This window comes from Pogona vitticeps, chromosome 4 (genome assembly GCF_051106095.1).
Source record: "Pogona vitticeps strain Pit_001003342236 chromosome 4, PviZW2.1, whole genome shotgun sequence".
Lineage (NCBI taxonomy): Eukaryota > Metazoa > Chordata > Lepidosauria > Squamata > Agamidae > Pogona > Pogona vitticeps.
The window spans coordinates 154,872,517-154,896,993 of NC_135786.1; the positions used below are offsets into that span (position 1 = coordinate 154,872,517).

Here is a 24,477-nt window from a genome sequence, read left to right on the forward strand (position 1 = left end):
CAAGGCCCACTGATTCAAAGGGTGTATTCTAACTGGGACCAGTAATTCAATTTAGTAAATTAAGCAATTACATATGATCAGAGGTTTCAGAATCATGCATTCTTCCCACAGTGAATGAAGATTGGTAATTACAGTACATTCAACACAGTCATTTACAAAACAGCAGCAGACTGTGTTCTGCAAAGTGAACCCCAAAGCAACTGCTTCTTCAGCAAAAGCGTTTACTATACCTTTTAGATGATAGCTGGGTTGTGACTTGAACAGCTTCAAAAGCACATGACACAAGAACAAAGGGGATTGCAATCTGCTGAGGACAAGAATCACATTAAGCTACTGGCAATCTCTTATGGAACAAGGACAAGCCTTCAGTTGGCATTGCTAGCATTCATCAAGACAGCCAAGCACCCTCAAAAGTTGTGCTTACAAAATTTAACATTGTGGACACACAATTGTCAAGCAGTTTCTTCTATGAAGCACTCATTCAGATATTTGACCTAATTAACAGATATGTTAACTCACTGAGATAGCAGTTCCCTGCAGCACATGAAGACATATTAATAACCCACTTCATTTCACTCATTCTAACACTTGTGATAAGTATATTAGGAAGACTATTAAAAGTACAGATAATGTGTTACACCATTGTTTAAAGCATCTCCCTCTGAGGAACACTTCCCAAAGAGATTTGTATGCCAAAGAATCTGTGGAAGATCGCTAGGACCTGCTGCCTCTGCTATCACTGCTCCTGTCAATGAAGAAATCCCTCATTCCTTGCCATGCCACTACTCCTGAAGCCCCACTTCCAAACCACTGAATACATCTATGTTGACTATTCCATCTTGTGGTGCACAGCATTCACTTGCTCATTTTCTCCACAAGAATCCAAACAGTAGATTTCCCACAGTGTGGCATTATCGTCTTTCATCCAGGTATCATCCGCACATATAGATCTATACAGACAGCTCTAGATCTGAATCTGGATACTGCCTTGAAGTGGCATTTGGAGTTCTCAGTGCAGGTATAGTACTGGGTTATCTGACTTGTGAACTGACGTGATGCTATCGTCCCACAGCTTTTGAACGCAAGGCATTTGGAGACCTGCCACGAAACACTCCTGGTGATGTTGTATGATTGCATCCTTTCCTATTACTCAGTCTACAACAACACCCCTGTGTTCAGGATTTTAAAATGTTGCATTCCTGAGTCGCTTGCGATTTTGCTGCACTGGAAATGCAAAGAGAAGAAAAAGTGACAAACTACTTATGAATTTCATTTTTGTGGGGGAGGCAGCCTGAAGAAGGGAAGAAAATAGTACAGTGGGCATTCCCTGTAAGCGTTCCTTCTGATAGGTGCAAAGGAAGACTCCACTATATTGGCTTATTTGTGTCACCACCCAGATCTGAAGGCAGGAAACTTGGCCCTGAAAGAGTTTTTGGCAGGCCCACAGCTTTCTATCACACACTACCTTCAAAATCTAAATCATTTCATTGCATCCTCTTTGGAGGAATGGGTAATGAGGGATGGAGGGGCTTTTTGGGAAGAGCGGCGTTAAGTAGGCAAGGGGTCTCGAATACTTGCAGCCAGAACCCTGAGCCTGGGTGGCGAGAACCTGGTAGGGGGAAGGAGATGGGCATGTGGTGGAATGTGACTCCAATTTCTTTTCAATATTTGTATACTTATTGTTCTCAGCTTTAATATTGCCTTCTAATGGCGTAAGATGCCTCTTTATACTCATTATTCTGAGCTTTAAATATAGTCTTCTAATAATATTAACCACCGTTGTATATTCATTGTTTTCAACTTAAATGCTGTCTTTCAATGTTGTAAGCTGTCTTGGGTATTTTTCAAGGAGAAAGGGGGTGAGGAGGTAAAAACAAGCAAACAAGCAAATTCTGAAGAGATAAGACTTTCAACTACAGTGGGGTCTCGACTTACGAACTTAATCCGTATTGGAAGGCAGTTCTCAGGTCGAAAAGTTCTTAAGTCGAATCTGCATTTCCCATAGGAATGCATTGAAAACCATTTAATCCGTATCTGCTCTTTTCGTCCATAGAAACTGATGGGAAGCTGCTATTCCGCCTTCTGCCACTAGAGGGGGATATATTTTTTCTTTTTTCCCTCTAACCTAAGATGACTTAGCTTTTAAAAAAAGGAAAAAAAAGAGTTCGTAACTCGAATCTAAGTTCGTAAGTCGAGTCCATATATTCCTATGAGAGCGGTTCGTAAGTCGAAACGTTCGTATGTCGAGCCGTTCGTAAGTCGAGACCCCACTGTAGATGATGACGATAATTTACCATATTTTTCTGTGTATAAGACAATACTTTTGTCTAAAATCTTTACACTAAAAATTTAGGGTTGTCTTATACATGGAAGTAAGCTGAGGAGAGAACAAAACAGCCCATACCTTGCCTCTGCAAACAGGCTGCCTCCAATCAGGAGGCTTAGCTTCCTCCAATCGCGAGGCTTATGTAACTGATGTCAACTAATGCTGAACAAACCAACTAGAACACACCTTGTTGGAGGTGGAGCATGTAGGGAGTGCTCAGATGCAACAGGGACAGTACTGGTATGTAAATGTTGGTAAAGGTAAAGGTTCCCCTTACATTTAGTCCAGTCCTGTCCAACTCTAGGGCGTGGTGCTCATCCCCGTTTCCAAGCCACAGATCCGGCGTTTGTCTGAAGACAGTTTCCGTGGTCATGTGGCCAGTGCAACGCTAGACAGGGAACGCTGTGACCTTCCCACCGAGGTGGTACCTATTTATCTACTCACATTTACATGCTTTTGAACTGCTAGGCTGGCAGGAGCTGGGGCAAGTGACGGGAGCTCACTCCGTCATGTGGATTCGATCTTATGATGGCTGGCCTTGCAACACAGAGGCTTCTGTGGTTTAACCCGCAGCGCCACCACGACCCTAATTACCTAATTACTAAATACGGTAAAAATGTATTCTATTTTATGTTTAAAATATTGAATTCTTAATTTTGGGTTAGAAAAGTCTGGGGAGCCTCTTATACACGGAAAAATAGGTTAAATGTTGCAGTGTGCCAGAAGCACTGTGAAAGGATGCTTGGTGCGACCAAGAGGAATGATCTTTAGAGGCCTGGGAGGCACAAGCAAGAGAGCATCTGGGCCATACCTCATCCCCATCCCCATAGACAAGGCATGATGCGCTTGGTAAAGTGCCTGAGGTAGAGGGTAACTGTCAGAGGCTCCCTAGTGGGCGCAACAAAGGAAGACGTTTAGGAACTCAACACTGGGATTAAAAGATTCAAAGGGTTGTTGGGCTCCAGGCTGAAGGAAATATTGAAGGAATCGTGGGAAGAGCAGTAGCTGTTGCCGTGGTCAAATCAACTGCCTTGAGATCTGTGGGGTGGGGTGGAGGGGTGAGAGACCACGATTACCAGGCCTTCACATGTGTGAGAATAAGCAGAGCAGTTGAGAAGCAGGCCCCAGGGGATCAGGGGCCTCTCAGTGATTCACTCCAGAAAGTCAATACAACGCATGTCCTGAACATGCACTGGGAAGGCCTCAGTAGGCTGCAAGACATCCAAAGTAAAGTGGCTTTTTTCACAGCTGTGTGGTTTTTGGCAGACTTTCCCTTCAGTAACCTTGGCAAGCCTGTAATCCTGTTTCTCCTTGCCGATGAGACCCACTGGGGGAAGGAGGACAGAGAGCGAAAGAAAGAAAATGACTTTTTTTTTGTAAATGAGGCAGAAAAAGAATGAAAAGGCAAAGAACGGTTCACAAAATGAGAGGAGAGACAGGGAGGAGGTAAACAATGAAGGAGAGACCGGGTTTGGGGGGGGAACGGGATGAGGAAAGTGAAAGAAAAAAGTACCAGCAGGACTACCAGCAACTGGACCTTGCACTGGGATGTTGACCTGGTCAAAGACAGGTAACAAGCCTGCTGAAAGAGAGTTGAAGATCTACCAAAAATTCTTTCAGGGCCCCAATGTGATCTGGGTGGTGACAGGGGTAGGCCAGTATAGTGTCCTCCTCCTCTGCACCGCCAGAGAATGTAGCATTTTCTTTTTCTTTTTAAATGAAAGTAGCCCAAATCCAATGGTGGCTTGGCAATCCTACTCTAGGTCTGCCACCACCCCCCCTCAAGAAACCCTCTTCTCTCCACATAGCTCTTATGGGCTTTGTCTTTTACACTTGATTGTGCTTTTCTGTTAGAGGCAAGCAGCTGCAAATACGCATTCATTCTGGAATTTTATATATTACTTCAATACCATTTATTTTATTTAGTTTGATTTACAGCCCATTACAGGTCCATAACATTAGGGAAAAACATTAGCCAGCATGAAAATCAGGCAAAATACACCTATGTTGAAGCACAGCCAAAGTAAAAACATCATAGTTTGTGTCTGAGAAAACTGAAAAGAAAACCTAGCTGCACTGTGTGGCATATCATCTGTTAAAGTGGTATCACAGTTCTATCCATATTTCTTGGCCGTGAGTCCCACAGACTTCAGTAAGCTAAACGCCAAGTAATTGTGCTCAGGATTGCAAGCTCAATCATATTGGGAGCAGCACTCCCTAAAAGTGACTAACCTTCCACAGTAGCAAGCCTCCCATCAAGAAAGGGCTGAAAACTGTCAAAAAGCAGTAGACGGAAGTTGGATCAAAGCTAGATGCCGAGGAAGAGAACGAGAGAAGCACTATTCATATACATTTTGCAAACCATGTTCACCACAGAAATAACAGGACTTTTTTTTTCTCCTACAAAAATGTGATGCATCATGGAACAATTCTGGAAGACACAGTACAGGTTTCTCACAATTTATCCCTGTTTGCAGATTGGTTGGAACAAATGACAGTTCGTGCCTGCTACTGACAGCACCTTACGCTTTGCAAAATGCTTCCCTGTCTGTGGGCGCTTTCACAACTGCCATTTCACGACTTGGATGTGTCCAGACAAAAGTCCCGATGCAAGCTGCCGCAAAGCACAAGCCGTGGCACATTCTCTCCTGCTCTCAATGACCTGCTGCTACTTGTGCATCCATTTTCTGCATGGTTGGGTTTTTGCTTCCATTCCATCTGATAGGGAATGCTGAGTACAATTCCCACATGTGCAGAGTGGACACATGCATATGTAGCTCTTACTCACCTAGTCTTCACCCAGTGGGAAGAAATACAAAGTTTGGCCGAGTAACTTTTTAGGACTACTACAGTTCCTCTATTAGGAGATTCAGAAAGTTGTAGGTGGGGAAAAAAAACGACTTCAAATTTTGGCAGAACCCCTGGTAAAATCTTCACAGCCCGAGGGAAAGGGGTTCTATGTGCGTATATACCTTGGCCTCATGATTGGCTAGTACAACTTAAATAGTAGGAATGGAAAACTGATATATATATATAATAAATGATGACATTGCAAAATAAATTTGCTCAAGTTTTATGGTCCAAGGAGCATTCAGATGAAGCAGAATAAAAGCACTACAGTGATCTTCTTTCAGCATCTCTCAAGATAATGAACAGTATTTACCTGTTAACAGAAGCTATGTTTCCGGTACCAAAAAATGCTGTCACCATGAAGAAGACCTGAATATGCTAAGGAAACAAAAGTTCATTCCACACACATTCGCACATATGCTCATCCCATCTCACACCCTTCTGTATCTTAACACACTGTGTTAGACCCACATGGGTTCAAATATGTCAGCTAGACTAACAGAAGCTGTTTAACTCAGGAGGCTTAAAGCATGGCTGCTTTGGTTGACCCACTTCTGCTGTCAGAAAGGAAAAGGAAGACAATGGAGTGTACTAAAATGACTTCAAGAGGATGAGAGCCATTCCCATTTGCCTGCTTAAATCAGGCCTCATTACTTTGCTGTTGAGAGGCGAGGCTAATGAAAGACAATTTTACCTGCACCGTTCCTGCAATAGGGTAGATTAAAGGGAGCAAGAGCTGTAGTGACCTTTCTGCCCTTCTCCCAGATCCCCAGTTTCAGTCTTCAGTTATACCGGCAAGCATTATCACTCCTACAGAGCTTTTGAAATGGCTACCTTTAGTTTGTTTTTTGCACGCTTAATATGTTGAGGTAGCTCTGCACAGTGTTGGGAGAATATGTGCACAATTACAGAAATTCAGAACATGTCTCTCTAAGGAGTGTTCATCTCATCTTTGAGAATAAACAACTGAAAAGCGAACACTACAAGAGACAAGATTCTGCTCACCAAGATTTAAAAGCACATATTTTACCTGTGTAGTATCAATCTTCATTTGGACAATCAGATCAACAGATGCCAAGGGCTGGAGTGGACAACCTACAGTCCCTTACCTGCTCTCATAAAGGTCTTGAACAGTGGTAATACTGCTTCATTAAACTACATTCTTTCATAATGTATATACATAGACAGTTTTTCTGACAAGCACTTTTGCTGGAAACACCTCACCAGCAATTTCAAGTTAGCACCATCTTAAGAAACAGATCTTATGCCTTGTTAAACAGTAAGACATTCCAGCATAACTCTTCTTTCCAGAAACAACTTTAAAAAAAGATTCATCATCTTCACTTCTAGATAGCCAGCTCGTTGCATTGCGGTGCCATCACTGGCACTCTTTCAGTCAGGTCTTTGTTCAAAGTGCAAAAGGATACAAAGAAGAAAGATCGCCTGATATCATCTACGTGGAGTTGTCGAAACTGTGTTATATCCGTGGTGTGCGAAAAGCTGAGAGCAGCAAGCTATAAACACAGCAGAAGAGAGATCAATAAAAGCAACGCCAGTCGGGATCGCATTGATATTAAAAGGTATATTTTCCAGGGAGGAAATGAGAAATTAAAGGGATTCTTTCAGAGAAGCCAGCTTGTAGTGCCAACAAAAGCCTCTTTTCCTACCGTTTTATTATACTTTAATGACTCTCTCAAGGAAGTTATCGTTCAAGGAAGATGATCAAGTTGAAATACTTCTGCTGCCTTAGGTAAGAAAATACCTCTGTGACCTTTCAATTTGCTCTCTTATTTCTTTTTTTCCCCAAAGGAGTGGAAAGTGACATATTTTTAAAGTTTACAAAAGCTGATTTTGCAATTCTGTTCTTCTCATCTGGTGAACTCTGAAGGGAGGGAACTGAAGTGCCAGATCACCAGGTGAAGATGCTTCCCTTTGGTGCTGTGTCAATCTACATGACTCACAGCATAGTCTAGACAGCATCTTATCTCTCATCAGTAGGCAGTTTCTTTGAAGATTTAGTCAAAATCTACCTCCCTGCTTTTTCTACCCACTGGTCCTGGATCTACTACATGACAATCCTTAAAATATTTGAAGCCAACTATTATGTGTCCCTGTAATTTCCTTTGCTCTAGCCTAAGCATACCCAACTATTTCAACTGTTCTTCCACAATTTGGTTACTAAAACTAAATCAAACCAACAGACAATTAGTGCCCAACAATGTGAGGACTAAGATGCTTCCCTGGCATAAATGTAGTTATCCTGAAACATTACCTTTGGCTTATGTAAAAATCCGTAATGCTGTACTGCTTCTTGTTCCACATTTATCCACACAAACATCAACAAAGCCAGCGCCAGAGGGAAAAGGGCTTCATACCTACATGAATGTATATTTTGACAGCAAGTTAATTTAAAAGAAGAAACCAAGGCAATGGCTTTATTTCTCCACCTGCCCACCTTCAGGTAAGGAATGCTAGCTGAGGAAGGAGGTTGCTACAGTACTTGTTTGTCAATTGGTGGCCATAGAAAAAGACTAAATTCAAATTTATTTATTTATTTATTTTATTTTATTTATATCCCGCCTATCTAGTCGATAGACTAGTACACCTCATTCACATATCATTTCGATGGATGGAGCATATGTCAAACAGTTGAGATGCACAGCACTCCTTCAATAGTTTTCTGTTGATTTGAAATGGTCGCTTTTAAGCATGGATGTAAGAACCTAAGAACATAAGAAGAGCCCTGCTGGATCAGGCCAAGGGCCCATCTAGTCCAGCTTCCTGTCTCTCGCAGTGGCCCCACCAGATGCTTCTGGGAGCACATGAGGCTAGGTACCTGTCTTCTGATAGCACTCCCCTGCATCTGGCATTCTGAAGTACCTTCCTTTAAAGCTTGGAGATTATACATCCCCATCATGGCTTGTAACCTGTGATGGATTTTTCCTCCAGAAATCTGTCAGTCCCCTTTTAAAGGCATCTAGGCCACATCCTGTGGCAAGGAGCTCCACAGACTAACAACACGCTGGGTAAATAAATATTTTCTTTTGTCTGTTCTCACTCTCCCAACACTCAATTGGAGTGGATGTCCCCTGGTTCTGGTATTGTGTGAGAAGGAAAAGAGCTTCCTTCTACCAACTTTATTCATCCCCTGTATAATTTTATGCGTCTCAATCATGTCCTCCCTCAGGTGCCTTTTCTCTAGACTAAAGAGCCCCAAATGCTTCCTCATAAGCGTGATGCCCCAGCCCAGGAATCATTTTAGTTGCTATCTTCTGCACCTTTTCCACTTCCACTATGTCTTTTTTGAGGTGTGGCAACCAGAACTATATGCAATACTCTAGGTACGGCCTTACCAGCATTTTGTAAAATGGTATTATAATGTTGGCTGTTTAATTTTCAATCCCCTTTGCAATGATAGCATAGAATTGGCCTTCTTCACTGAGTTGACACTTTCATTGAGCTGGCCACCAGCACATCAAGATCTCTTTCCTGATCCGTCACAGACAGCTCAGAACCCATCAGCTGATAACTAAAGTTTTGATTTTTCACCCCAATGTGCATTATGTTACATTCTCTTATATTGAAACGCATTTGCCATTTTGCCACCCATTCTCCTAGTTTGGAGAGATCCTTCTGGAGCTCTTCACAACCTCTCCTGGTCTTTACCACCAGGAAAACATTTGTGTCATCTGCAAACTTGGCCACCTCACTGCTTATCCCTGTCTCCAGGTCATTTGTGAACAGGTTGAAAAGCACCGGTCCCAAGAGAGATCCCTGGGGCACACCACTCTTCACCTATCTCCATTGTGAAAACTGCCCATTGAGACCTACTCTGTTTCCTAGTTCTCAACCAATTCTCAGTCCATAAGGGGACCTGCCCTCTTATCACCTGACTGTGGAGCTTTCTCAGCAGCCTTTCCTGAGTGACTACGTCAAACAACAGTCCACATTGACCTTTTCAAAGAATTCTAAAAGGTTTGTGAAGCAAGACTTACCCTTACAGAAGCCATGCTGATTTTCCATCAGCAAGGCTTGTTCTTCTATGTGTTTTAAGATTTTATCTTGAATGAGGCTTTCCACCATCTTTCCTGGAACAGACATTAGGCTAACTGGCCTGTAGTTTCCCGGTCTCCTTCCCTTTTTAAAGATTGGTGTGACATGTGCTATCCTTCAGTCCTCTGGCACTTTGGCCATTTTAAGGAACAAGTTGTATATTTTAGTTAAGAGATCAGCATGTAATTTTGAAGGTGATGAGAACTGAACATTGGCTTGAACATTCAAGCCTTTGTTTCTCTTTCAATTCTGATTCAACTCCCCGGCCTTCATATTATTTTATTCTATTTTTGTAACCATATTTATTAGACCCTTGTTAACAAACTAATGTTTGTGTTCCCATGGAAGAACACCATCATGTTGCCCAAAACGGCTGGGAGTTTTCAGGCTATCCACTGACAAAATGCATACCCCAGTGAACTGACTGGCAGCATAGGGAAGAGGGATGGCTGCATTTTCTCCACCCTTGTTTTAAACACATCTATACGTTTGTGACTTCAAATAGCTTAAACTGTAAGGAAACCCTCACCCACCCAAAATCCTATTAATAAACAAGAACATTACCCTGTACTTAGCAGAAGGTATGTTGACATCAAAGAAAGAAGGATGCTCAGCAACCTCAGGAACAGAAATGTGGGGCTTAGGAGTGGCATTATCAAGGATGAAACTGCAATAAATAGAATACCTGTCAGTAATGAACTATTTAAATACCACTTCCATAGTTCCCAAAGGCTGGAAACACCATACTTGTGCACCATATGCTGAAAAACTAAAGATGCAGAAGGTTATACCTAGGCTGCTTTCTTTATCCTTTGGTAAAAGCAAGGTGTGATGCATATATACCACCTCATAATGCTTAAAGCACTTTCTGGGTCATTTACAATTTAATTATGCAGGCTACACATTGCCCTCCCCCAGTCGCCTTGCTCTCCAGTAAGCTGGGTACTCAATTTACCAATTTCAGGAGGATGGAAGGTTGAGCTAGTTTCAAGCTAGTTACCTGGTTGAGTCAACCTCAAGCTGTCTATGAATTATATTGATCAGCATTGTAATGAATGTTCATTCATTTGTAATGAATTACACCGTAGCACTATCGAACACGTTTGTCTGTCTGTCTGTTCATTCCTACAGTAGCTTGCTGTGTAGGAATTTAAAAATAGACCTTTACACAGAAAATTAACCACTGCTGGTATCTGCCACACAGGCAAACTATGTGACTGAATTTCACAGCTCAAAAACATAATAATACACAGTGAGCTCCACTCATATTTTCCGACACATTACAGTGCCTCGCGGAATGAAAAACCCGCTAGACGAATGGGTCTGGCTAGGGCTTTGGTGCCTCGCAAGACAAACAATCCTATGGCCCTGCTTTGCAAGATGAAGCAGGGCCCGCTTTGCCATGTGGGGGGTGGGGTGGGGGGGAGCTATTTCTAGCTCTTTTTCGGTGCTGGTCAAGCCCAGGGAAAGCTTCTAAGACCCAGCGCCGATCAGCTGTGAGGGTCGGGCTGGGTCGGGCTCTCAGCTGTTTGGCACTCATTTTTCTGCTTTTCGGGGCTACCAAGGCACTGTGAGGAGCCAGGCTCAGTCTACAGTACCTGGTAAGTGACTTTATTTTATTTTATTTTATTTGGACTTTTTTCCCCATAGGAACGCATTAATTAAATTTCAATGCATTCCTATGGGAAACTGTGCCTCGCAAGACGAACTTTTCGCTAGACGGCATTAACCGTGGAACGGATTAATTTTGTCTTGCGAGGCACCACTGTACTCAGTGAATCTTATATATATTGATATAACTGTACATATAAGCAAGATAATAGACATTCTTTTCAATCACATTCCAACAAATATTGAAACCCAACAAAATCTTCCAAAAATAAGACTGCCTGCAAAGTTTCTCTTTGGGGATTACTGCTATACAGTATTATCTAAGGTTTTCTTTTCCTTGCTGTAACTTAAAAGCAAGAATGTATGATGATGTCAGACTTGGCTCCCAAGCAAAGTGTCCGGTGGGGTGAGATAAAGTGTTACGTAGTTTAAGAAGGCAAAATAAGGTCACTGTGTATCCAGCTTGAGCAGGGAGAGGATCCTAGCTAATGCTAGGTAGGGAACCTGATCAAGAAGACTTTACAGGTATGAACAGATAACACTTGACCCACTCGGGATTATAGGTCTTAAGAGATTTTTAGAAATGAACATAAACCTCTTGCCTTTCATCCTGCATGTTAGGCCTTTCAGAGCTGCAGGTTTCAAAGGAGTAGCCAAATAAGTGCAAGCATATCAGACAAAAAGAAAAAGAAACAACAAAAACATTGTGGCACCTTGAAGGTGATTATATTTTAGTATGAGCTTTCATGGATCAAGCCCACTTCCTCAGACATTAGATGACACTTTATGACTGCCATGTCTATACATGGCCCCATGAGCAGGCGGGGATACAGATAACAGTCAAAGTGCCTGGAGTTTGTTATTACAGGAAGAGTACTATCAAGCTATAAAACAATTCCAGTATTCACAGCTTGATAGTCTCCCTCTAATGTCTGAGGAAGTGGGGTTGATCCACATAAATCTCACATTAAAACATAAGTCTTCAAGGTGCCATAATGTTTGAGAGAGGGAGGGAGGGAGGGAAGGAGCAGGCAAAGTAAACCAGTCTGGAGCAGAAGGGCCAAGCTTCCTCTGTGCTCAGACAAGATATGCCAGCCTGACCCCTGGAGCCTTGATAGGGGTCAGTGTCCGTGCCCTTAACTGGCAGTAGTTGGCAAACATAGAAATGCCCATGCCTTGCGATTACATACAAACACTCATGTTATTAAGCCTTACGTTATAAAAAGAAAAAAAAAGAACTCTTTGAAGGAATCCTGTTCAGATATTATGTAAGAATATGAAAAATATTGTGCCAAAACAGTTTGGTGTTTACGGATGAAAGCTTGGTGCCTCCTCACCTACTTGAACCAGATGGGGCTTGTTGAAATAGGGAATTCAAGAAGCTGCCTTAGATTAGTTCAGAATAGTTAAACATATATACTGTATACTGATATATATCTAACTACTGTAGTCTGAATCTATCTATCTATCTATCTATCTATCTATCTATCTATCTATCTATCTATCTATCTATCTGTCTGTCTGTCTGTCTGTCTGTCTGTCTGTCTGTCTGTCTGTCTGTCTAATCTATCTATCTCTGTACAGATACACACGCACACATTAAGCTCATTGTGGTATACATAGTTCTGCCTTTTGATGTTATCTTCCCATTAACCTTGAGAGGTAGATTAGACTGAGAAATTATGACCAGCCCAAAATTACCCCCCAACCTTCATGGTGGAAGCGGGATTTGAACTTGGATCTGCCTCGGCCATGTCTAAATGTAACATCTCGCATAGATTACTGCAATGCACTGTACGTGGAGTTGCCTTTGAAGACAGTCCGGCGACTGCAGCTGGTCCAGAATTGACCTGCGCAGCTGGTGAGTGGTGGGGCCGCTAGGGAACATATGAAGCCAATTCTGCTTAAATTACATCGGCTACCAGTTGCTGCCCGAGCACAATTCAAAGTGCTTGTTTTGACATATAAAGCCCTAAACGGCTTGGGCCCTGGATACCTGAAAGACCGCCTCCTTCCATATGAATCTACCTGGCAGTTAAGATCTAGCCAGGGGGCCCTTTTGAAAGAGCCATCCCTCAAGTAGGTAAGAGGGATGGCTTGTAGACAAAGGGCCTTTTCAGCAGCTGCCCCCAGTCTATGGAACGCCATCCCAATTGAGATTCGTCTGGCACCAATGCTGATGACATTTCGGCACCAGGTCAAAACCTTCCTGTTCCAGAAGGCTTTAAATTGAAATAATATCAACTGTGGCAATTTTTAGAGTATATATTTTAATTGTATTTTAATTGTCTTATTTTTGTATTTATTTTAATTGTTGTAAGCCACCCAGAGACCTTTGGGTAGTGTGGGCAGCATATAAGTGAAATAAACAAAGAAACAAAAAGTCAAATCCAACATTAGCGCCACTCAGAATAAGATGAGCAGGACATATGAATCACAACCAACTAAAGTTTTATCCATTTCAGTGGGCCTGCTCTTTATAAGACTAACATTAGATTAAGCCCTAATACTCTAACCACTCTAAGACATTGGCTACCCATTTATTTTGACCACTATAGTCTATGAATCCCAGCCCTACATTCCTGAAGCCCTGGGTTCAAGAACTGCTGCAGACTTCAGTCTGACAAGAATTATGCTATGCTGGCTGGGGGTGTTCAAGCGGCTGTTATCCAAAAAAAGAAAGAGTTGCCAACTCTGATCTGAACTTTATAATAGTTAATGAGATATCCCATTAATATCACTCTGCATTATTCATCTCCAAGTATCAGTCTGCTTCTAAATCAGTATTGTTTATATACTTCTTATAGTGGATTGGTTCTATATTTTGTTTTGCAGGACGATGCTTATGGATACATGTGTTTATGTATAATTACAGAACACAACCTGTTCTTGGGGTCAGCTGCTGCTGGCAAAGATTACACTTTTAAACAACCAGGTATACGTATAAATAGCAAAAAATTCAACATTGATCTCTGCCTGACAGATCGATATCTAAAATAATCTGCCAAGATAACGCAGGCTTACCTAATGTCGTCCAGCTAATAATTTGATTTATGACAGGCAATCCTTGTTTGCTGCGAAGGCTGCGGTGAGTACTGTTTACAACATATGTTGCCACTGCCAGATTCAGCAGCTAATTAAAAAAAAAGAAGAAGAATGGTAAGGATAATTCATCTAGGTGGTCCCACGATCCTGCAAGGAATATGCAATATTAGTGATGTTAACAGTTAAGCTTGTTATATAGATTCTGCCTCTTCAAAATCTGAAATGATAGAAGACAAAGCAAGCAAGGCTTACAGAAGATCATATGTCTGAAGCTTTAGTAAGAAAAAATGGCCAAGTTTCAATGACAAGAGGGATGTGCAGTGTTGTAAATGGTGCACATGTTCTTAAATGGCTGGAATTTCTCCACCCTATGAAAAGTGAAGAAAGGTCCTTGCCAGTTCCCTTTTCTCCTTGCAATTCTTTGCATGACCACTCATGGTTCTATAAAGGGGCCCTTTCCCCTTCAAAGCAGTTTTTCAGGAGTCATGTGGATGCTACCAGGAAAATAAAAAATCACAAGAATCACTCTCTTTTCCTTCTTCCAGTATGAACAGAATTTCACTAACACTAGTTTGCATCTAACCCTATAATCATGGATCTGATCTCTGGATCACCTTAGGCTGACTTCCTGAACACAGCTTGGAAAAAGTTTATTTTTCAACTATAACTTCCAAAACCCCCTAACCAGGACATGTTAATAGTTTGCTCTGGGAATAGCCATGCTGGCGGGGGGGGGGGGGGGGGGGCGGGGCGCGCTTGGTACATGTAGTTGAAGACACTGACTTTTCCAAGCTCTGCCTGAAAATACACACTATAGAGCCACGTAAATCAGTAGTTTTTCAGAAAAATATTTAACAATATTACTTAAATATTATTACGATCATATTCAAAATTATAGTGAAGCTTCCCAAGTACCTTCAATATGGAACACAGTATTTCAATAAATGAAAACTACACCCAAATCTTATTTTATCAAAACTAAAAGTTCTAGGATCCAATTACCACTTAACATTCCACCTGGCCATGTAGTCTTGGATGGTATCAAAAACTGTATAATTCCATTGTCTTTTGCATACCACTGTAAACTATTCAGCAACTCCCCAAACAAATTGTTGATTCAGACTTCCATAACTGGATTTCATGCTTGATTTTACTCAGATTGAATAAATAGTAGAACCAGAAAATAAACCTAGAGAGGAGGAGGTCTATCAACAAAGTTCATTGAGGAGAGACTTATCAGTAGGACTCTATTTACAAACTGTCAACATTATAGTTCAGAGAAGTAATAAAAGCAGATCATCAAGCAACAATTTGGCACTGAATTTTATGCTGGTTTAATTAATTATGTGCCATCATATAACAATTCTCTGAGATTTTTCCTACCTACCTGGACTTCTACAGTCATATAACTTTTACCGTCATTTTTATAAGATAGTAGATCCACTAGTCAATGTCATACTATAATTCCATTTCATATGTAAAGCTTTAGAAAGGAAAAAAGGATAGAAAATCTAGCAATAATAATAGTGGTTTGTTGTTTTTTTTAAAAAAAGATCCACTTGTTAGCACTGCATTTCCCTTATAAAGCAATTCCCACTCATAACATCAGATAAGGACAGAAGGAAGTCAATACAGGGAAGAGTTTATTAGGCTAAATACATTTACACATGTCACAAAAATACGTCTGGATTCTTAGAATCTCCAAGGATTCTGAAATCAGTTTCCGAATGTTTATTCAGCAAATGTACAGCATGATGGTGATAAGATAAGTTCCCTTAGCTCTGCAATTGTAAAAAGCACCTTTAGCAGCTTACATCCCCACCCAGTTCCAGAGCTGGGGGAAAAAAATGATATATTGGTTGAGGAATTCTGGGAGTAGCAGTAGTGGTGGTGGTAGCAGCAGCAATGACCTTAGTCCTTCAAAAAAAAATCCTACCTATGTGTAGCTCTGCAAATTATCACAATTAGAGATGAGACATTCATATTCATATCCCAAGGGATACGAATACAAATATCCCATCTCTGACCAAAGTTTATCAAAAAAAACTGAAGGATTTGTGCATGGGGATGTGTGTGACCATGCCTGTTTTAGTCTCCTCCAAGCCTATTCTACTGACAGCGACACTGGATCCAAGTATTTTTATTACATCGATCCCAACAATGAAACAAAGCATGCTGCTTATGTACAACCTCATAGCGCTTAAAGCACACTCTTGGCAGTTTACAATTTAATTATGCAGGTTACACATTGCCGCCACCCACCCCCGCAAGTTGGGTACTCAGTTACCAACCTCAGAATGAAGGAAGGCCGAGTAAACGTTGAACCAGCTACCTGGAATTGAACCTGGGACTTGAGCAGAGTCCTCACTGCAATTTAACCAGTTTTCCAAGAGGCTCCTCAATGAAAATTATAGAAATGTAACATTCTAGCAGGGATAACCTTTAGATGAGGCATAATCTTCTGTGGGCTTCCATCTGAGGGTCACAAAGTCTATAAAATCCCACAGCTTTCATGCGGGGAATCACAAGTGTACTCATCTTTCCTCCATAAGCACATATTTTAAATGTACATTTAAACAGTGACTGTAGCATGCATTTAGAAATGTTTATCACAAGTATGTGTTCCATAATTTATTTTTTTTAATATTTTTTACCATGGCTTTCTCCTTGAAAAAGACCCAAGGCAGCTTATAACAGTGAAAGACAGTACAGTATTTAAAGAAGAAAACAATGAGTATACATCTGTGGTTAACATCAGGAAAAGACAATATTTAAAGCTAAGAACAGTACAATTAAAAAAAGAAAAAACAATGCCACTCTGAGAAATGGAGAACACAAAAATGGAAAATAAGCAAAAATCCAGTCAAAACACTAATGCATAACAATCCATCTAAAGATCACACACAGGTAGATAGTTACTGAGGGAAGGCTTGCCTAAAAGAAAGGCCTTTGCCTGCTTGCGGAAGGACAGCAAAGATGGGGCCCATCTGGCCTCCTGTGGGAGAGAGTTCCAAAGTCTGGCAGCAGTGACAGAGAAGGCTCTCTCCTGTGTCCCTATCAGACGCACCTGTGAAGTGTGCTTATATAGCAAGTGCAGATTCTATTACTTCACTGGAAATGTCCATCATTCTGATGGGTAAAGGAAATCTTACATCCATAGTGCTTCTGTGCTTCTGAAGTGTGAAAAAAAACAGCTTTCAGATCTTTACCTCAGGTACTTTTCAGATAACCTAACCAAAACCAGAACCCTAGTCTGATTTTCTTATCACACTCGAGGTACATTTAGAGAAGTAGTTAATCCAGAATACATAGGCAAGGAAAGAAAAAGTAAGACAGAACATACATCATTATATATGTTAAACTAGTAATTACTGTATTTTTTGCACCATAAGACTCACTTTTTTCCCACAAAACAGGGGGGTGGAAAGTCTGTGCATCTTATGGAGCGAAGAAAACAGATTACATTTTCCTGTTTTCTTCTCCTAAAAAATCGGTGCGTCTTATGGAAAGGTGCGTCTTATGGAGCGAAAAATACGGTAATTTGCAAAATTTTCCCTTAAAGTTATCATTTAATCATAAATTTAAAACTTTACAACTCCTGATTTATTGTCAATGAACTTTAACTGTAACTAAACAAACTGAACATGACTGCAACAAATCCATTACACTCTTTCTAACCACAAACTGAACTGTTTTCTTTCCACATGTTGTGGGAAAGCCAACATGGCAGATCAACCTAATATAAGTCATGGTCACCTCACCCCTAAAAGCCCACTTAGATAATCTGAAGCATTTCAAAGCAAGTAAAAGGGAGACTCTGATCATACAGCTACGGCAAATTACACGGGCACAATCTTTTTAGGTTTTCATCATAATCAATTTAGCTCCTGCAATTCTCCTAACCATGCTACATTTATAGTGACATCTAGTGGTAATTGTCAGTTTATTTATTTAATATTTGCCAGGAAGAGCATATAGATATCAACACACACACACACACACAGTGGTAATTGTCAGTTTATTCATTTAATATTTGCCAGGAATAGCATACACACACACACCACACACACACACAGACACACACAGACACAGACACAGACAGACACAGACAGACAGACAGACAGACAGACACACACACACACACACACACACACACCATTACTTATTAGCACCAGCACAGAGGTCTTTTTTGTTGTTTATATCTGCTGGGCATTAATAATTACTGTGTAATTTGCCACGATGATAAAATATTTAACCATGTGTGCCACACAAAGAGACAAGAGTCCTAACGCCTTGTTTGTTTCCTGCAATATTCACCCCATTATACCTGCTCCATATTAGGAATGAATTGTTTTACTGTTTTAAAGGTTGAATAGATCCCTATATAAGAGCCATGAAAGGGAAGGTCTGCTAGTACTTTTTAAAACACACAAATCCTTAACATAATGTGCTCATGTGCATTGTCTGTAGAAGAAGGAAATGTCACTGGAATCTTATATCTTGGCAGGAACAATGCTGTTATATTCCAACATGATCTGATTTCATAATATACAATAGAAGAGATGCAGAAAATATACTCCATTGGATGATAAAATGTAACCTATTTTGACAAAGTGGTTTGAGGCCATAAGCTAAAGATGTTCTTTATCTTTTCCCTCCACACAATGCTGACCCTGCACAGCCATCCTTGTCCTTCACATTGAGAATTTGGAACAGAGGAAATATTTAACCTTAGAAAATGAACAAAGATGACAGAAATTGGAGGAAGAAGGAAGAAGGGGTGCATTTGTTTTATTTATCTATACAGGTAATTTTGAAACATCTTGCTTGTAGTTCCCTCCCAGAAGTACTGTATTTTGTATAGAATTTTGAAACATACCCTAAACAGTTACATTTCACATTTAACCTCTGAATGTCATACATATGAAACAAAGCATGTACTGTTCCCCATATAAGGTGAAGGTGGGATCTGCACAAACATAGCAAGTTGCCTTATACTGAATCAGGCTGTTCCATTTAGCCCAATATTATCAACTCTGGATGGCAACAGGTCTCCAGGGTGTCAGGTAGATTTCCCCCCCCCTTCCCCACCTGTAGATCCCTGATGCTCTGCCATATGAGTATTAAGCAGGCTGACCCTCCTTCCAAAATCAGGCAAAATCAGCTGTATTCAGACGGGTGAGATTCAGTAAGGCACATGGCAATGGTGGATTGCTCCTATGGTCCTGGCTATTTATGTCTGACTGTGTTCCAGCTCAATAGTTTTGGTTCCTCTAAAGTTCCTGGAAATTAAAACTTGGCAAGGATGCTAAACATTACTTGTTGCAGGATTTGCTGCCGCCTCACTCAGTGAATTATAATCATCAGACTCCCTTGGTGAGAGTAAAAACAACTATTAAACCACTTAGATTAATAGGTGACTACCGCCTTTCCTGGGTTTGTCTCAAAAAAAGCTTGGAATAAGCCAAATTAAGGCTCCCCACAATCAGAAAATAGTTTGATTTCCTCAGACCTCATTCAGGTCAATAATAGTTACATGCCATCAAGATATTTAATAATTAAAAGGTGATTCAAACTTTTACAGTGTTTTATAGGCATAGGGTAGAGTGGGTTATCATTTCTTCCTCTGTAGGTGCCCTGGGACTGTGCAGTTTCCTCAAAGGTACATAGGCTGGCTTTTCTCTCAAGAGGCACCGCAGATAATCACACTCACAGCCTCACACCAGGTACCCAACCATTCTGACAGCCCCAAAAAGAAAAGAATGGTAAACCACTTCTAAGTACTCTGGTATCTGGAAAATCCTGGAAAAGGTTGCCATAAGAGCCGCCTAGAGTGGTCTATTGACTAGATAGGCGGGTTATAAATAAAATAAAATAAAATAAAATAAAATAAAATAAAATAAAATAAAATAAAATAAAATAAAATAAAATAAATAAATAAATAAATAAATCAATAAATAAATCAATAAATAAATCAACTTTACAGCATGTAATTATTATTATTATTTGTTCAAGCTGGTCAAGGTGAGCAGCAAAGACATGAGTCTTCCCCCAATCCTCTGAATCTCCAGATACCACCCCACAAGTTACTGTGCACCCAATAACTACTCCAAGAGCTATGCCATGAGGAGGAGAATGAGGCAGAGGAGGTGTATATTGTCTCGTCCCTTCTTCTCTACATCCATGGCACCACCAGGAGCATTAGCAGATTATTTTCCTAGTGCTCCTGACAGATTTTTTTAGTGCTCTTGGTGCTTGGCTTGCTGTCCTAAAAACACCATAACTAGAGGAATATGGAATTGGGGCATCTCTCCCCTCCTCTAACAAGCATTGTAGGTGGGAAAAAAAGAGTTTGATTTTAGTTTTGATTAAAATTTGAGCTGGAGAATAACTTGAGAGGCTGCAGTGTCCATGTTTGGAGTTAAGCATTATAGGCCACAAAAGTTTACAGTTTGAGCCTAGGGATTATGAAGTCTGGCAGCATCTCCAGACAGTATTATTATGTACCCTATACTTTATCCAACTACAAATCACATAGGAATTGTAGTAATTTGAGTAGCGAATGCAATCATCCATGTGGTTGTATTCCAATGAGACTGGGAGATTGGAACTACCTCCCCAATCTTCAACCAGAAAACAGTCCATATGGTTCATGCTAGGAATACAACCTTATTTGGAAGTAAATTCTACTAAATGCAGTGAGATTTATTATTCAGTTAATGTACATAGAACTGCATTGCCGCTCAAGGAAGCAAAGCAAAAGGAAGTGAAAGGAAAGCAAAACAAAACAAAAAGTCCAAAATCAATCAAAGATCTTTAACTAACATGGGCCAGGGCACTATTCCTTTCCCATCTTAAATCTGTTAAGCAGGTTTCATGTTCACAGTCAGCCTGTCTCCAACAACAGTCCTCCATAGACACAAAATTCTATTAGTTCCACAGTCGTTAAATTCTACTGGGTCCATGACTACCAACATCTTCTTCCAATTCAGGCAGTCTCTGGTGATTCAGAGAAAATAGCAAGGATTTACCTTTCCATGAGATTATATATGGCAAAGGGAACAGAGACATGAGTTTTGCAAAGAAATCATCTGATTACAGTGGTGCCCCGCATGACAACAATAATCTGTCCCATTGAAATCGCTGTTTAGCGAAATCGTCATCATGCAAAAACCCTTTCCCCATTGGAATGCATTGAAACCCAGTTTAATGCGTTCCAATGGGGAAAATACCTCGTCGTCCAGTGAAGATCGTCCATAGGGAAGCCATTTTGCGAGCGCTGATCAGCTGTAAAAATGGCTGCCCTGCGAAGCATGGGTCTGGAAAACACAGGGCAGCCATTTTCAAAGCCGACGATCAGCGAAAAAAATCATCTTGCAAACAAATGGTTCGCGAAGCACGGACCTAATCGATGTCCAGCGAAAATCCCCCATTGGAATGACTGTTTTGAGAATCGCTATAGTGATTGCAAAAAGTCATCGTTATGCAGATTCATCGTTTGGCGGGGTCATCGTCTTGCGAGGCACCACTATATATTAGGGTTAGGTGTATCTTACAAGGATCCTCAACACTGAGATCCTCAACAGTTAAGGTAGCAAAATAAACAAATGGGTGTTAACAGAAAAGCCACATCTGAATTTTATTGTCATGTGATAGTGATAATTATTTAACATTATTAGATGAACTATAAGGCGCCCATTATCTTTTGTGATGGAGAAAAGATTTTAAATGCAGAGAGAGATTCTTAGAGATATAAATGGAGCACTCCTGTGTTGACAAAATAATAAGAAGCCTATATGGAGCTCTGCTTCCTCTCTGAAGGTGCTGGATTGTAGTGCTTCAAAAACAGAAATCAGTCCGGGTGTTGTGATTCTTGGTTAGAAATAGATTGGCCCAGAAGAAAATACACAACAGATTTTTAGACAGCAACTGCATAAATGAAAATTAACTACTCAATAATTCATGTTCACAGAATGGTCTAACCTGAAAAAGATATATTTTTAGATCCGTATGATGCAGGTATTTTTGTTTGCTTTTCCAAAGACATGCCACCAGGTAGGATAAAGCCATCAACAAAGTCAGCAGGCCTGCTGCTGTTCTGTAAGAGATAAACTATTTGTTAGTCTATTTTGAAAGTACAGCTTTAGGAGTAATATTGGTGAAGATTAAATTACGCATTCAATAAAGAGCAATTTTGCAACATGGATAAGACATTTTATCTGAGCTTTATGGAGAAGGAGGTGATAGCCCAGAGTCAAGATTGTTAAATTACGTCCTCTCTCACAAGACTCAATATATGCGTACATCTACCACTTCCTCTAATGATAAATGTGTCCATCTTTTCAGTTTCTGAAAAGCCCTCAGATTAAAACACAAATAAGCAATGCCATTATGTGACTTGGCAGGAAAGCTTGATAAAAGTTAAGAGAAAGATCATAGAACCTGACTAGGCGATCCCCACCAGGGTCCCAAAGGGGCCCCCACACTCACTCATACCTGTCTCTCATGCCACTGTGTTGAATTCTGATGGTTGTACGGCAATCTTAGGCGGAAAGGCATCTTTCATTTCACCCTTTCAGGGTACAGATTAGATACCTTTCACATACATGCCCCCGGCAGATATTTTGGTGGGGTATGATTCCATACCATAGGGAGGTGAGTGGGAACATTGTAATCACAAATGACTGGGGCAACTCCCATGTGCCAGGCGTGTGGTTTTGGTTTAGCATCTGAGGACAATAAACACTTGCCAGAAAAGGGGGACAACAGGAAACCCTGACACTTTTTCCTCCCCGTGTATGTTCCACTCATCCTCATCTGACATTTGAAGGGGTTCTCTTAATGCTGGGCTTGAGAACTTTAACTCTGCTGTGAGTGATCCCTGGTGCCTGGCTTTTTCCGCATTGGAATCAATCCCAGGTATGGATGCATGACTGATCAACTAGGGCTACTGAGGAGGAAGGAAAATATCTAAGTTTCCTTCTGTAAGCTTTTCCTTTTGAATGCCACTCTGGTGCCTCACAGACTCTTGATCATCACCATCAACTAGAATGTACTGCAAATGTTAGAGGATTTCACTAGAACACTGGAGTTTATTTAGTACTGTCACTCTTTAAGGCCGGATGGTAGTCAGTGCCTTCTCCATCTGTTACAGCACATGCCCTACAACACTTTCCATATGGCTTGGAATTTACACCAGCCATATGAGCTGTTCCCCACAGCATCTGCAAGTGCTACTCACAACTGAGGCCCTCTCTGCTGCACTTCTTTCCTGCTCTCTCCAGTATTTCTTCCTTAACATATTACAATGTCATGTGCATTTTATTTTCCTTTCTCTCTCCCTTCTCTGAGAGGCCAACAGGATGCTAGCATATCATATTTCTCCACTATTCTTTTAGAGAACATCCTACTTCATAGATGGATCAGGAAGGAGCTCGAAAACTGAATGCCAGTGGGAGGAGATCTATATCTTGTCCTCTGGGATATCCCTCTCCACCAAAGGATAACTTAGTAGTTAATATTCAGTTTGATTTTTCATCAAAGAAGTTAAAGACAATAATAAATAATGCATTTCCCACATAATTAAACTCCAAATTTCAACAACACTGATGGACTCTCAGTAACATAATTTCTTCCCAATAACAAGAATCAGATCAGGTTTGTACATGTTAAATGAGAAAACAGAAAGTTGAAATAAACAGATACATGCTCTTACACCAGAGAGATATTCGGCTGTCTTCCTACAATGGGCATCAAGGGGAAAACTGCCAGAAGCAAGCATGAAAGAATCCAGCTTAGTGCAGTTACCTACAATTTAAAAGAACAGACTATGTGTATAGATATATAAAAGTCACGTGTATAAACAGAACTAATTATGGGAATCAAAACGCTAAGTAAAAAAAAAAAAATTCAGGTAAAATTATAGCAATAACTTTGTGAAAGTGCCTAACCTTCACAAAAATGATTCATGCTCTAAATTTGCCTCCTTGCTTACATTTTCAGTTAAAAGTTTCCTGCAAGGTTCAACGAGCATCTCACAGTCACTTTTTTATGCGCAATAGCTCAATTCAGTGGAAATACTATTTTAGGAAAATATGAATCTAAGAGAAAACACAGTGGATAAATTCCAGTGTTAGACTTGCCTAGTGTTGACCAACTGAAAGCAACTGAAGTTAAGTTGTAACAAATTTCCATTCACTTCAGTAGATCCACTCTAGATATACAGTATCTAAAACTGGATTTACACAATGTCTAACCAACAACAAGATAGCAGAAATCAAGGGTGATGAAGATAGTCAGCACCTTGGGGTGAAAAAGCTTGTGCAATTAAACAGCTGACTCTACAGTGATGTGGTGAACACATGATGAAATCTACCAACTAATCCCTGAACAAGAACTCACTCCAGGCAAGCATGTTTAAATGCCCTCCCTACTATCTCAACACAGTCATTCCAAAGAAGGTGGCCCTGAGGCCCCACTGAATCTCTGGTTACACCACCAATTTTGAAGGGACCTCTTAACCTTGATTAGCTTACAGAACATTTTCTTTTTATCCACATTAAAATGCAATTACATAATACACCAGTGCTACC

The 24,477-nt window shown here is 40.6% G+C and overlaps 1 protein-coding gene across 3 annotated transcripts in view; it reads right to left on the minus strand.

Moving 5' to 3' along the window:
• Positions 1-24,477, minus strand: part of PIGN (phosphatidylinositol glycan anchor biosynthesis class N) — a 90,198-nt gene that overhangs the window by 18,388 nt on the left and 47,333 nt on the right. For 2 of the 3 annotated variants that reach the window (XM_020786681.3, XM_020786683.3), the window contains 9 exons: positions 23,601-23,692; positions 21,869-21,983; positions 13,865-13,973; positions 9,794-9,896; positions 7,449-7,551; positions 6,604-6,690; positions 5,490-5,545; positions 4,559-4,634; positions 231-307 (listed from right to left, as the gene is read on the minus strand). In XM_020786681.3, coding sequence (XP_020642340.3) covers positions 231-307; positions 4,559-4,634; positions 5,490-5,545; positions 6,604-6,690; positions 7,449-7,551; positions 9,794-9,896; positions 13,865-13,973; positions 21,869-21,983; positions 23,601-23,692 — 818 coding nt within the window. The remainder of the gene's footprint in view (positions 1-230; positions 308-4,558; positions 4,635-5,489; positions 5,546-6,603; positions 6,691-7,448; positions 7,552-9,793; positions 9,897-13,864; positions 13,974-21,868; positions 21,984-23,600; positions 23,693-24,477) is intronic. The other variant, XM_020786684.3, reaches the window with a different exon arrangement.